Genomic DNA, 14,336 nt, shown 5'->3' with positions numbered 1-14,336 from the left:
ATTGCAAAATTACATTGTTTAAGATAATACATGTGCAAAATATAACATGCAACAAAAAAGTTGCACTACTCACTCTCAGAAGCTTATGTGGAAAAAATACAAAGGTCTTCAAGCATCATAAGTATGAGCATAAAATGCAAATATTCTAGTGCTTTTAGGCTGATGAGAAAGCATGCCCCTGGAACATCTCCACAAACTCCATCTCCAAGGCCTAGTGCAAACTTCTCCAGCACTGCCAATGTTCTAACACCTTTAATGACCTGAGATACCAATCTTGATCAAAGTTCTCTCAGCAGAAAACCATTTAAGTCTTAAAATGGGATATTAAATGTAATAGTAAACTAGAGAAACTGGAGTTTCTGTCTCCTGACAGCATTATGAGGAACTAGGCAGCCAAGCTGCTCACCCTGCCTGTTCAAAAGTCAGAGCTTACCTCCCAAGTCTGATGGCTTTTACCAAGTTTGGAACACCCTTCATCTGTATGTTGTCCTCTGCCTCAAACTCCTGATAAGCCTGAGGGGGAGAAAGAGAAACAGACCTGCTAGAATGGCAAATCCAACCAGTGTGATGCCTTCAAGAGGAATTACAAGTTCTTCCTACACAAGCCAGGACAGAGATCCAGCTCATTAACAAGCCCCTCCTGGCACCAGGATTGTCTGAAGACTCTCCTTGGACAGCTTTCATCTGGCTCTATTGTTTAATGCAGGCCCCACACCAAAGTTAACATACAGATCCAGAAGGACCTTGTGACCTCCTAAGCAGTTGCCAAAGAGCACACATATCACTCATGGACTGCAAAGGGGACAATCAAGCTCTCAAACAAGTGTTCAACCTGGAAGTGGTAAGGCCTGCAAATCAAACTAGCACAGAAAACTAATTGTAAAACAAGTGAAAAATTCAACCACTTGACAAGACCAACATGTTCAAGTAGCTCTTACACTGTGAACTACAGTTCTAGATCTCAGTTTAATAAGTAGGGCACTTGAAATTATGAAGATAATTTAGCTGTCAAGAATGCTCTGTTGACAGCAAGTATCAACACATGCAGCAGCAATGGTCTCATCCCTGACACTTCTGGACTGTTCAAGTTTGCACTATGTCTCAGGCACACAAAATCCCTGCAATTTGTTACCAAAAACTCAAAACAAAACTTCAAAAATACAAAACACTTTAAACATTCTGCTACAACATTTAATATAAAGACAACCACATGCCAGGACATTCCTCACACAGGCTGAAACTCAAACAATCAAGTATACCAGAAACTTCTACACAAAATCAAGCCCAAAATCCAACTTCTTAAAAAAAGTGTTTTACTGAGAAAACTTTTGATTGACTGCTTTGCAAACAGTGGGATGCTCCATTTATACACTTTGCTATTGAAGCAACTCCCTGTCTGATAAAATCCACATCAAGTCAGTATGGACACAGAAGCTTTAGCAGACTGGATTTGTTTTAAAAGCCAGTGAAAATTCAGGAATGTAAGATTCTAAGACATTTAAAGTAATTTTCTTAAGTTACTGCCGTATTTTGAGCAACAGAATCACTATAACAACCCAACTCTAGCATATAAACTACAATACTCCCTCAACTTAAAAACACACATGAGCAGTTAATTATACACCAGTGAATTTTAAGCTCTTCTCACCACTTTTGCTCAGGTATATTAACAGCTAAGCCTAAAGCAGGCCAATCACTGTTCTAATTTCCTACTCCTTTTTATTTTAGCCTTGAGTCCTGTAGCTTGGTACTACAGGAGCAGTCGATGCCTGCTCTGAAGACAGCTGTACCCCCTGCTCCATCTAGTGGGCTGCTGGCTCCCAAAATCACACAGACAGCAGGTCTTTGGGAACAGAATCAGGAAGCCAGGGAAGGCACCATGAAATGCACAGTCAGGAGGACAGCCTCCCTTTCCAGTGCACCCTGGTACTCACACTTCTTAGAGAGGATTTTTCAGGTGTAGTGACTGATACCTGAGGCACAGTGTAGCAAAAGACAGCGGGAATCTGCCTGGTAAACAAACCTGAGATAATGACTGATATCAACAGAGATGAGGAACATCCACACTGAGAATACACTAGCAAAGAGTTCTGTTCCACACCTGCTAATCAAGAAATACAGAAACCCAAGCCATTCTGTTCCTTCTTTGCGGGAAATCAGATTAGTTCTACTGCTGTCAGCCTGTGAAAATGAAGCAGGAACCATCCAGACCCCCACTGAACAAACCTGAACTTTTCAAATCTTTCCAAGACCTATAAAAAAGCTTTCTGGTATTCCTTGAGATAAACACCAGTTGAGCCATCCCTAGAAGCAGCATTTACTGACAGAGCTGTTTCACACCAGTTTAGTTATCCACATCATCTTCTGTGCAGATACGCAAATCAAATCTGAATACAACTTTCTGGGAAGTTTCTGTTTCTATTAAACTTCACAGCTGAAAGTTCACATCAGAGTCTCCCTGTTAATTACAGAGCCACATGAGCTGCATGATATCCCATGTGCAGAGATATCCCAGATATTGGATGCCTTCAGATTATCTAAGAGTCACTGTCTGCCTGGGTGTACATTACAGCAATGCTGGTGTCCTGAGAGCTCAGAGGAAAATCAGATATCAAACACCATCTGCAGAACATTCACAAAACCTGGTCCTGCATCTTCACTTGAAGCCGATGAAAGCAATAGTTCTGTTTAGTTCTGAGAAAAACAAATGTTTTTAGGTCAGCTTCCACAGCATTTGTCTCATATACCAAATAAAACCTTCAGCAAGCAATATCTGCACAGTATCACCTGACATGGAAAATACCATCATGGCAAGAGTTGTGTCACAACATTTACAGCTCCAAAACCCAAGAGCTGTTTCTTGGGGTTATACCTATTTGGGTTTGCTTGTTTGTTTCATTAGGTTTCTTTCACAAATGCAGTTTTCTCCAAATGTAATCTATCTTGCACACAAAGCTCAGGTTTGATAAAGTCAGGTATGTAGATATATCTGTTTTCTTGTCAAATTCAGTTTGTTATCTTGGTTGCACTTTAGCACTAGGCAGAGCCAGAAAAGGAGCCAAATCTTTCAAGTCCCACAGCCTACCACCTCCATTAGAAAGCACTTCAGTCATGCAGACATTGTGTTTTTCAGATTCTCTAATAAATAAGTTACTCCAAGAATGATTCCTCCAGAAAACTTATGCCAAAACTGTTCCATTCCTGTAGTAACTCAAAATACACTAGTCATTTTTCACTCCCAAAAATTTAATTAACTTATAGCCTGTAATACATAAAGAAAGCTGATATTCCCAGAAAGAGGCAAGGAAGGAAACTAAAATAAACCTCTGTAGCCTGCCACCCCTCCCCCCCCCCACCCCAGAACTCAGCGGAACATCCCATGAGCTCTGAGAAGACCTTATCCCTTCCTGTAACTGGAGACTGAGCACTATCCCAGCAGTATCATGTGCCTTCAAAGAGCACTGCTGGACAAATGAGCTGTGTATTGCTATTACAAGATTTTAACAGCCCTCTGTTTTCCAGGTCCAGGGTTGACATTTCAAATATTTTAATGCTGCAAACAAATTACAAGTAGAACAAGAGGGTCTCACAACAGCAAAGATTTGAGTAATGTGGAAGTCAGGTATTTTCAAATTCTTGTAAGAAATACTTAAAATTATATCAAAGACTGGCATTGGCCTCAGATACACCATTGCAAAACAGAAGAATGTTATTTACTAAACATGTGGCATTATCATGTTCACAGGTGCCCTCTGCTGCTGAGAAAGAAAAAATTACATGAATTCTAGGTAAGTCATAAACCCAAAAATAGACATTTGCCAATACTCAGTAAAAGTTTACTATAGACCCACAGCAAGAACTTCTAAAATCTTTGCCTGTACCAACATCATTCCTAAACAAATCCCCAGGAACTCTGTGCTTTTTAACTTGCTTGACCTCTTCCCCATGGCACAGACTCTGAGAGCACAGGCTTTGCCTTTCCCCCCTCTCTGTCCAGGTACTGCTGAGAGCCAGGCCACACAAGGGACGGGAGCAACTGAGGGAAAGTTAGAGCCAAGAGCAGCAATGCAAAACGAGATGAAAAGCTGGATCACAAGCCAAGGAGCTTCATCAGTGCTCTTGATATGAGCCCATTCCTGCGCTCAAATAGAAGCTGCAAATTCTTATACCCCTCCTCTCCTTTAAGCAGTTCTAAAGTTTAATGAATTTATCCCAGAGTGCCACATATTGCACCATTTTTTTGCAGTGAACTTGACTTAGGCAACCACCACAGCCCATCAAGTATCAGGACTGAGTGTTACCCGTCATGCAGCAGATCCAGTGCATCTGCTCCCACCGTTTGGGATTTCATCGTCTGCTAGGCTAACAGTCCTTCCAGCAGTGTTTTGCTGTCATCTTCCCCTCTTTCCACCTCCTCCTAAAAAAGAACAAGGTAGTTCACTTGTGTGGCAGCAACTGTTTCAATTTCTGATGAGGGGAAAAGAAGTCAGTGAACCACAGGAAAGGAGCAATTGGTTGACACAAAATAACCTCCTGATTTCACTTCATGAATTTCAAACAGCAGCCTTATTCCAACCACACGGCTAAGGATGCAATCCCACAGGGTAAATTTAAGCGCAAAGAAATACTTCTTTTTTTTCTTTTCGTTTAGTATGACAACCACTTAGACTGCACAAACAAGTACTTAAAATTCAAGACATAACAACCATAGCTTCTTGACTGGCACACAGATTTAAGCACATACAATCAAGCAGAACTCAACCATGTAATTTAAGAGCTGCCCCGGCTGACAAGTCTTCACTAAATGCTCAGCACTGCCAGTGTTAAAAGAGAATGAGTCAAAACTTTTTAATGGACAATGTAGCAGTGTGATGTCATAGTTTGTCTCAGGTATCTCTATCCTTTCCCAGGTGTCAATCACTTTCCTTCTCCCCACCCCTGACTCCTGCTGGTGCTGTTGGTCAACTCTGGCATTCCAGAGGGGCATCAAGTGATTGGCAGAGTTCAAAAGATGCCCTGCATCCCTGGGGGCCAATGGCACGTCCAGTTGTCCCTTGCACCTGAGACCTGCCCACCCTGCACCTGGTTGGTGGGATCCCTACTCCTTCCCTCCTCCTCTGCTTAGGCTTAAAAGGGCTAGCAGCCATGCGGTCAGTTTTCTGTTGGTAGCTGTTACCAGATTCAGAAGCCTGCCATCAGAATAAACTCTGGATCGAACTCTCTAGCAGAATCCACTTCTTTCCTTCACCATTTGCCTTAAAGCATCTGCACAGAGGCAAACCAGAGCTTTGCCTGTCTGGGCATGTCCATAGGGCCAGCTGCAGCTTCCAACAGCCAGAGGCATCTCTGAGGTGAACACTGCAGCTGCCGCCTTTCGGCCAAGCAGCAAAGGCCAGACAAGCCTGGGAAGCCACATCCGGACATATATTGGAAATAATTTCCATATGACAAAACTTGTTCTCATAGGCTTTGCTTATTTGAGGAAAAACACACAGAGCACAGGCAGCCTACATGAAGCAAAAAGTCTTGTAGGTAAAGTATGACATAGAACCATGTCATAGAACCTGTTTTCCATTCTAATCTATTACTTATATCACCAACTGATGTTGTGATCTCACTCTGCACTCCAGACCCAGGTTTTATTTGGTTACTTGCTCTGTGCCAGACATTTGCAACTCCCATTACCAGTGATAACACTGCCACCATTTTGAATGTCGACATGATAGCACAATTAGCAATACCAGAGCCTAACTTAGATGCACAGGCAGTACTATAGGAAGAAGAGAAAAAGAAATATAGCTAAAAGAATTGGAGCTGAATTAAAGTGACACATCAGTGATTGGGACTGTACAACATGCCAGTTGCTGGTCTATAAAACAAAACAAGGTAAAGCAGTAAGGTTAAGCTGCTTCACAAATATGTACTTGTATGGTTTTCATACCTTAGAAATTTAGATCACTAAAAAAACCAGTTAACTTGCGTAATATTCATTAGGTGTTCAACAAATGTGCTTATGTCCCCTTTGATCTTGCTCTGCATCAGCAGCATGCCAAATCTTCCCAGCAGGCTTTCATGCTGTCCCAGACAGCTTATCAAGGCCAAGCATAAGCAAACTCAGTGTTTAACTCAGTCCTATTGTTTCTCCAAATATACAGTTTTGCCATGACAAAGTTTTTCTCCAATACAAAGATTTTTTTTTCTCCAATAAATAGATTTTGGAACTGTCTAAAATCATTATTTTATGACTAGAGCTTTATATAGTTATGGTAACTGTTTTTAGCAACATTACTTCTTACAAAAAAAATAGTTCTAGCAACCCTCAGTCCTTCTACTGGAACAACTGAGTTTCTTGGGCAAATACTTTCATTATTATTATAAATATACACACACTATATAAATAAAACTTTAAAATCATACATATACTTGAAGGCTTCAAAGCAAAAAGAGAATTTACACCAACAGACACACAGAGCAACATAAAATGTTGTTATCAATATATGGTAAATGTAATTTCTATTAGAGAAACTCCAGGTATGCTGCCACATACATTGCCAAAAGTCCAACTGATTTTTCGTTTTCGTGCAACCACTCTGTCCTTTGGATTGTATTAACAGAATAAAGCCCCGGCCTACAGGACAGGATGCAATCTTGATCCACAATCTTGTTGTCAGAGAGTGGGGTCTCCCATGAACAAGCTGTTTGGGCTGTGTGTTTAGAGGACAGGCCTTCTAGAAACAGTGTCTTTGTCATCAAAACAGACCACTTAACTCCTGCTACAATGTTTTCTTTTCCCCTCCTGTGAGGCTCTTAAATACACACACACCACTGTTCCACAAGAATTGCACGCTTTCTGGTACAAGTCTCTAAAATTATCCATTTTAGCCTGACTTCATCTACAAAGAGACAATCCTAGGAAATAATCACCCTGGTCTCTGCTAGGAAAGATTGCTTGACGTGCTCCTTCATCCCTGCCTGTACAGAATCTGGGAATATTTGAACAGTGGATAATGAAGCAGGTGATACCTCTAAGATTTGCCAACAATATTCTGAACTGTCCAAATTTCAGTAAAGTTCTGCCCTAAGTGCCACCTACATTCATCTTAACACTCTCAGACTAATACTCCTGCCCTGCTATAGACTCAATCATGCCACTGAAAATTAAACTTTACAGGAAAAGTTTTAGAGCTTCAGCTGGAGAAGAGGCTATAACTTACTGTGTTAGGGGCAGGAAATGCAGCTGAGCAGAAATAAAGGAAGAAAGAGTAGTGAAAAGGGGCTACTTTGATGACTGACACTGCTTTTAGAAACTGGTCATCTCTCAGCCTCATCATAGTCTCACTTTACATTCCTGCAGGGTCCAGCAATAAAAGCTAGATATTAACTGATGAACACACCAGTCTCATATCAAAAGAAGATGGCTTAGAAGCTTGAAGTATAAAAGCAGAAAAACTCATTATGAAGTTTCATTCAGTGACTGTGTAACTGAATAAGAAGCAGCCCAGCAGAATGCCTAAATGACAATATATGTAACTTCAAGCATTTCAAGACAACTGATCACTATTATCTTTTTCCAAAGTTTCCAGAAGTTTTTTTTTCAATTACACAGAAGATCTCTAAAAAGGGAAGTGCTCTCCCTAAACTTTTTTCTATAAAAACTAAATGTCTCCTAGAAATAAATAATTTAGCAAAAATTATATAAAAGTTAATGAGAATCACCATCAATGCTCTTCTCCTCCCAGCTGTGTTTCTAAACCTGAAGATTACCTTTATTTTAACACAGACAACTGTTTAATAGGAAGAAAATATATCTTATTTTTTTATCACTAACAAGGAAGTAATCAAAGCATCTCCTGAAAAAGTTGATAAATGTGAAGAAAGCACTGTCTAAAAGGTAAACAATGCAAGCACGATACCAAAAAAATCCATTACAAGTCACAAGCTCATATCTGACCTGTTTGCCTTAATTTTAAAGAAAACAGACTTGCACAAGAGTTAAACCCAATTACCTGTCTAAGTACAGAAATCAGAGGGCACAGCTACTTAGCCATATGTATTATCACTTTACAGAACAAAAATTAAAATGCACTAATACCACTTAAAAGGAGAGCACCATGTTTTACTTACTTTGATCAGCATAGTTTTTTGCTTTTAGTTCAAGTTGTCGAGTTTGTGACTCTAATGCTTCCACTCTGGTCTGTAAGTCCTTTTTCTCTTGTTCTTGAGAATCTTCAAACTCAATGAATTTCTAAACAACAACAAAATAGTTAAGTTAGACCAAACAACTAATTACAGGTTTTGCAGCAGGCAGAAAGAAACACAGCAGCCCTTCACAGCCAGGAAGGTGCAAGGTGGTTTCCAAAATAATTTAATAGATCCACAGGCCACATTTTAACACAAAGAACTATTTCAGTCCAGGTCTATCAGTCAAGCACCCAGTCTAGGTTATATATACTCTGTAATAACTTGCAACTAGATGCCAGCTAGCCAGAGAACCTGCTTGGGATTAACATAAATATGAATTATTTCATCATTGTCAAACTTAATGTACAACAACTGCCAACAGTGCATGTGAACACAGGGAGTCTTGGTATCCTTAGTCTGACTAATCATCAGTGAAGTTATTTTCACCCATAAGCCACAAAGGTACAGACACTGCAACAGGGACACACTAGCAGGACTGCCAACCAAAACGATTTTATATCTTTTCCATTCCCACCCAATTCTGCTATAAATTCTAATAGTCTTCATCAAATCCTTAATAACTATCTACAGTCTGTCAACTGCACAGAAAACTCTGTGCTGATCGCCATCACCTTCTGTTTCCTTGGTTCACCACACTTGTGACTTCCCATATTCTTGGATGAATGCAACAGTGTTTACATTCCCTAGCATAAAAATTGCCAACACACCATTCTAACAGCTTTGAAAGCACTTTTTTTGCTATTTATCTTGCCCAAAAGTCAAGAAATTCAGCGTGTATGGCTGGCACAAAGAATACTTCTAAAAGCCAAGGATGCTTTAGGTCATGCAGTACTCTGTGCTCTGCATTGCAAGGAGAAGACAAGGCCACCAACACAAGTTATGCAGAAGGCTCATAGAACAGGGAGGAGAAGCAGACTAGAAACCTCTGCAGGAAAAAATCCTAAACATCCATGACACTTAAAGGGGCAAAGGCAGCTGATGACCACATGGAAGAAAAGGGACAGTGAAGGCAGCAACTTTAAAACACTAACCTGATTTGACTATTTTTTCCTATGTATTGTTTGGAAAATTTAGTGGGGAAAATATTTCTAATGGTCATACATCAACTGTTAATGAACTATTACTACACTGTAGCCATTGTACACACATTTTTTTTACAAAAGCAAAAATTCATAACCTTATGAAAAGGGCCTCAGTTGAACAGCATCATCAGAAGTTCTGACTAAAAAGTACTTCAGATGTAGAAATGCATCAAAACCTATGAAGTAAAACAAGAGTTCCTTTCAGACAAGTGCTGCACAGCTATCACAGGACTGGGCATGGTGTTCATATGACTGTGCTTGAAACTAAACCACAACAATTGAGGAACAGTTGCTATAGCCCAGGTAGCTCCGCTTTGGGTATTGCCATCGAAAAATCCCTCTTCAAACACAGATGTGCAGGAATCCTTCTACCCCCTCCACACAAAGTTAGGGACTATTAATCAGGTAATTTGAAAATCTTGATGTTTAAGTTTGTTTCATTTCTTCTTTGTAGTAACTGATTCAAGACTTTTGCCCCTTCAATATTCAAGTCATGTCTGGCCTATTCTTGGCAGACTCCCTTTTCAAAAAGGGCTTCAAAGTTTGACACAAATTTGGCACAGGGGCTGAAGTTACACTAAATAAGGGAAGTTTGTTACACTAAACATGAGAAAACATGAAATAAGAATTATAAAACTGTAACATCTTTGTTTAGTTGTTTCTCTGATTATTTCCCAAAAATATGCCATAGCTTGCTAAAGGCCAGGGACAATTTATACTCATGAATAACAGCCATTCAGAGCCATTAATGTCATTGCTACTCATGAAACTACAGATAGATATAATTTTGTATTTTCCTCTCAAGTTCTTCAACTGCAAGTGGTAAAACTGGTTTTTCCTAGAACGGTTTTGTTAACCTTCCACTAGTTTACCTTCATTTTGTTTAAGTTCAAATTTGCATTACTATACTCTAAAGCATTTCTGTAATTACTGAGCTGAGCATTTTTCCTTCCCCTGCTGTAAACTATACCTGATCAGATCTCAGGATTGAGAACTTTGGACTTTGAATACTTTTATTTAATTTCATTTCTCCTTCTGGTGATAGTATAATCACAGTCACAGCCCCTGCAGATTGATCATCACACCCTGACTAAGCCTGCACAAGTATGACAGAAGAACTAGCAGGATAAACCAACACAGCAGCCGAGAACAGGCTGAGCACCCATATTAAAATACTTTTTTTTTATTAATTTACATTGACAATACACTCAAATACTACTTATCTCCTGCACTGTTTAATGTAAATCCAGCAGCATATGTAGGAACACATTAGGCACCCAACAGTCATCCTCTCATTTCAAGCCCAGTTACTGGTTATTCAAAACACTGAGGCAGACAAAAATCTAGTTTTCCCCATTTTAAGTGACATCCTGTTTGGGCCACAAAGATGTATCTCTGTGGCCCAGACTCTAACTAGAAATGTGAGAAGTGATATTTTTGATACTTTTTTTTTTTAAGAGCAGGCTGAAGGACACCAACCTGTCTTTAAAAAAATTATATAAGACTACAAAAAATACAGCTGGAATGATCCTTAAAAGGTCATGTTGTTTCCAGGTTCTGATGCTCAGCATTGGATGTCTGGATCCTAATTTTGATTAGGCTATGATGAGGTGTAACACAGGATGCGATGCAGAGCTCCTCCTGCATGTGCCTGCTACTGAAACCCAACCTGTGATGCCTTCATTAGCCATGTTTGGCAACTCCCATTTAATCCCATCCCATTTTCTCCAGGCATGATCACATGCATCATTTCACACCTTTGTCCAACTATGTTCTTACAGACCTCATATAAAAATTGTAGAAAGTCCCACACAACTAAACTCATGTAATCAATGTAATCAATTTTAAACCTACTTGAAAGCTTGCAGAGGTCTTTGGAATAAATAAGAACTCAAGGCTGCACAAGAGCCCAGCACATTTGGAACCCCCTATACTACAAACAACTGAAGCACTCAGTAACACATTATTAGCCAAATGAAATATCTCTTCCTAAATTTCTGTCATCTTCTGTCTCTTCACATCTTGACTGGTTTTCCTGTCACAGGACCCAGGTACAATGCTGAGCATATCTGAGTTCAGGGTCCCACCCACTTGGCAATCTTTATTACTCTATGACTTGTCCTTCAGCAATGTGTATTGCAACAATGACAGATTCTCAGCCAATGGCAAGTTCTTGGAGAAGGAAGAAAAACACCACCTAAAAAGCCAGTTCAGATGGACTTGGGGGACAGAAAAACATGCGAAAATGAAAACAACCTGATAGCCGTAGAGTGAAAGTTTTCTGTAAAATGCATCTCGGTTTTGTTCCCTCAAATTAAAAATACTCAAACTCTTACTGCACAGTGTTTACTCAACATACAATCCTAAGGAAGAAAGTTACCTCTGGGAACAGTAAGAAAAAACAGACATTAAGTTAATGCTATGACTTAAACCAATTTTAGTAGGGGTAAATCCTTTCTCACATTTGCCAAAGATTTCAAAAACAGCTTAATCCCACCAACAGCAGAAAAGCCAAAAGATATCCTAATTTGGCATAGCTAGTGGAGTAGATTTTATCCTCTTTCCAAATGCACACAAAAGACATGCCAGCTACAAGTGCAGGTCTGAAACAGCACATTGCTGCAGAAGTAACTCTTATCAGGGTATAAAGTAGCAGAAGCGCAAATGTTGGTTCCTCTCCCACTTCTTTGGGGCAGAAATTGCTACCTCACAGTCACCAAGTGGAAAGGTAAGAACTGGAAGTAGAACAGCAGAGCACCTGATTCCTCCATTCCTTCAGCAATATCAAAAAACCTACCATGTTACAAGTCAGACAAGTGATTTCACAGCAACTACAAAGATCAAAACTGTACCCAGAGGGTTAAGAAGTAGGCCCAGAACTTCTGTCAGGGTGACTTTAAAAAAAATTATTCCAGAAATCCACAGGCAACAACTTTTAAGATATTTCTTTAGTAACACTTTCTAAGCACAGGAAATAAAGAAGGGAAATTACAAAAATGGGGTAAGGAGACCCCTACCCAAATAGTAAACTATATAATGTTCATAAAGATACTGCTGCAAATAAATTTCCTACAACAACAAGCAGAAAGTAAAAGAAAGTGTGTTAACTGCCCAGAGAAGCTGTGGCTGTCTCATCCCTGGATGTGCTCAAGGGTGGGCTGGACAGTGCTTGGAGCAACCCGGTGTTGCAACAATGTCCCTGCCCGTGGCAAAGGTTGGAGTAACATGAAGGTCCCTTCCAACCCAAACCATTATGTGAATCTATGAACAGATGACAATAAACATGGAACTCAGCAGCTCAAAATTCTCCATTTTGACACCACATGACACAGGCAAACTCCAAACAAAAGAAATGTGCTAAGCCAGCAACTTTTTGTCCAAGGAAAATAGTGCTAAATTTCTGTCCCCTCCTTTTATTTCAACCATACTGCACCCATCAGGTTATCTCAGCATTGAAAAAATAATTCAACAACCATGCCTGACTAGCACATGTGCCTCTCCTGAATACACCAGGCTGTACCTAACACTTTCACACCTGTACAGTGCAATTACCTCAGCACATGACAAAAATGACCTTTGTGCTTACCATGAAAACACGGTCTTTGGTCTAACTGCCCTTTGGAAAGCATCAGCCAGGTGTCTTGCAGCATGAGCATTGGTTCTTCAACTGCATAAAGCCTGTCCTCTCAAGTTAATTTATCATGACACAGAGAAATGGAGATGGCAGTGAAGCACACTACCAATACAGGCACATACAGTTCCTGAAAAGCTACAACAACAACAAAATTCTGTTTCATCACATTGGAACGGTTTCTGTCCTGCTGCCCAAGGTCTGTTCTCTGATCCAGCAAATGCTGCCTGTGTTTTAGGCCTGATGGATTTTCTTATGAATTAGTTGAGAAAGTATTTATCAATCCCTTCCTATTACTCTCAATATAAACATATTTTCTAAAAGACCCTTTTACATCAGTTTGTGTCAGAAATAGTGTGGCAACTCCAGTCCCCTATGGGGATGCCATAAGGCATCATAAAACCACTATGTTTGACAAGGAGGATGAATGATCTATCAGTCCAAGAGCTGGGGGGACACCGTTCATACCACAGTTCTTCCAAAAAAAACTGAGTCCTGGAATAATCTACAGACAACATTTTGCACTCACTTATAACAGAAACAAACAAGTATTTGTACAGGACTAATGCTTTTTAAATTAAGGTTTTACTGTTAATACTGTGTTCACCCTCACTGCAGTTGTTCTTCTGATGTTTGGAAAATTTAGAAGGCAAGCAGAGCCAGAGAGATTAGCACAGGACAAGGGGTCTGGAAATACACTTGTAAGATGGCTTGTTCCATTACAGATAATGCTGCAAATCCAATTTCCTTCAGGAGTTTGGCAAGACAATGAGCTGGAGGAAGTTATCCTGCACAGCTGCTTCCCATTGTATTGCTTTATAATATCACATTAAATAATGCCTCGCACGCTTGTTTATGCTGAAGTGATTCTTGGTACAAACACTACAATAAAAACATTTAACATCCCAAATCAGAGTTGACGTCACTGGAGAGTCCACACCACCTGTTGCTGCCTGTAGCTTTATGTACCAACTCTGAAGGGCTTCAGCCTACACACTGTGTATTTCCATGATTTTTGGAAAGCGTTGTCACTATTTTTGCAAAAATGAACAACCCGTCTCCCTCCGCGGGGAGCATCCCGCGTGGCCGTGACAGCACAACCAGCGCACGGTTCCATGTTTGCGCCGCTGCCCTCCCGCGGCCCCACCGGCAGCTCCGCAGGGGTTACCGGGGATCCCTCCGGGACGAGCGGCGCAGGGGACCGCAGGCACACGGACCCGCACGGACGAGTCCCGCTGTTGCTTAGCTGCACGGACCGGGAGGTACTCCGTGCCCTCCTCATCCTTCTGCCAAGCTGCGTGTTGACCCCAACTCCGGCCCCGCGCCCGGACAGGGCAGCCTCGGTACTCGCTCCCGGCGCCGCCCGCTCTGCCCCGGGCAGTCCCAGCGCGGGAGATGCGGCCGCCCCCACGGAGCCGCCC

At 40.8% G+C, this 14,336-nt stretch overlaps 1 protein-coding gene across 5 annotated transcripts in view; it reads right to left on the bottom strand.

Moving 5' to 3' along the window:
- The window catches only part of SPAG9 (sperm associated antigen 9), a 63,337-nt gene that overhangs the window by 48,584 nt on the left and 417 nt on the right, over window positions 1–14,336 (bottom strand). For all 5 annotated transcript variants that reach the window (XM_084218270.1, XM_084218273.1, XM_084218271.1 and 2 more), the window contains exon 2: window positions 8,125–8,245. In XM_084218270.1, coding sequence (XP_084074396.1) covers window positions 8,125–8,245 — 121 coding nt within the window. The remainder of the gene's footprint in view (window positions 1–8,124; window positions 8,246–14,336) is intronic.

Source organism: Fringilla coelebs (assembly GCF_963513975.1).
Source record: "Fringilla coelebs genome assembly, chromosome: 19".
Lineage (NCBI taxonomy): Eukaryota > Metazoa > Chordata > Aves > Passeriformes > Fringillidae > Fringilla > Fringilla coelebs.
The sequence above is the reverse complement of the archived record's forward strand: the minus strand, read 5'-3'. Positions and strand labels throughout refer to the sequence as shown.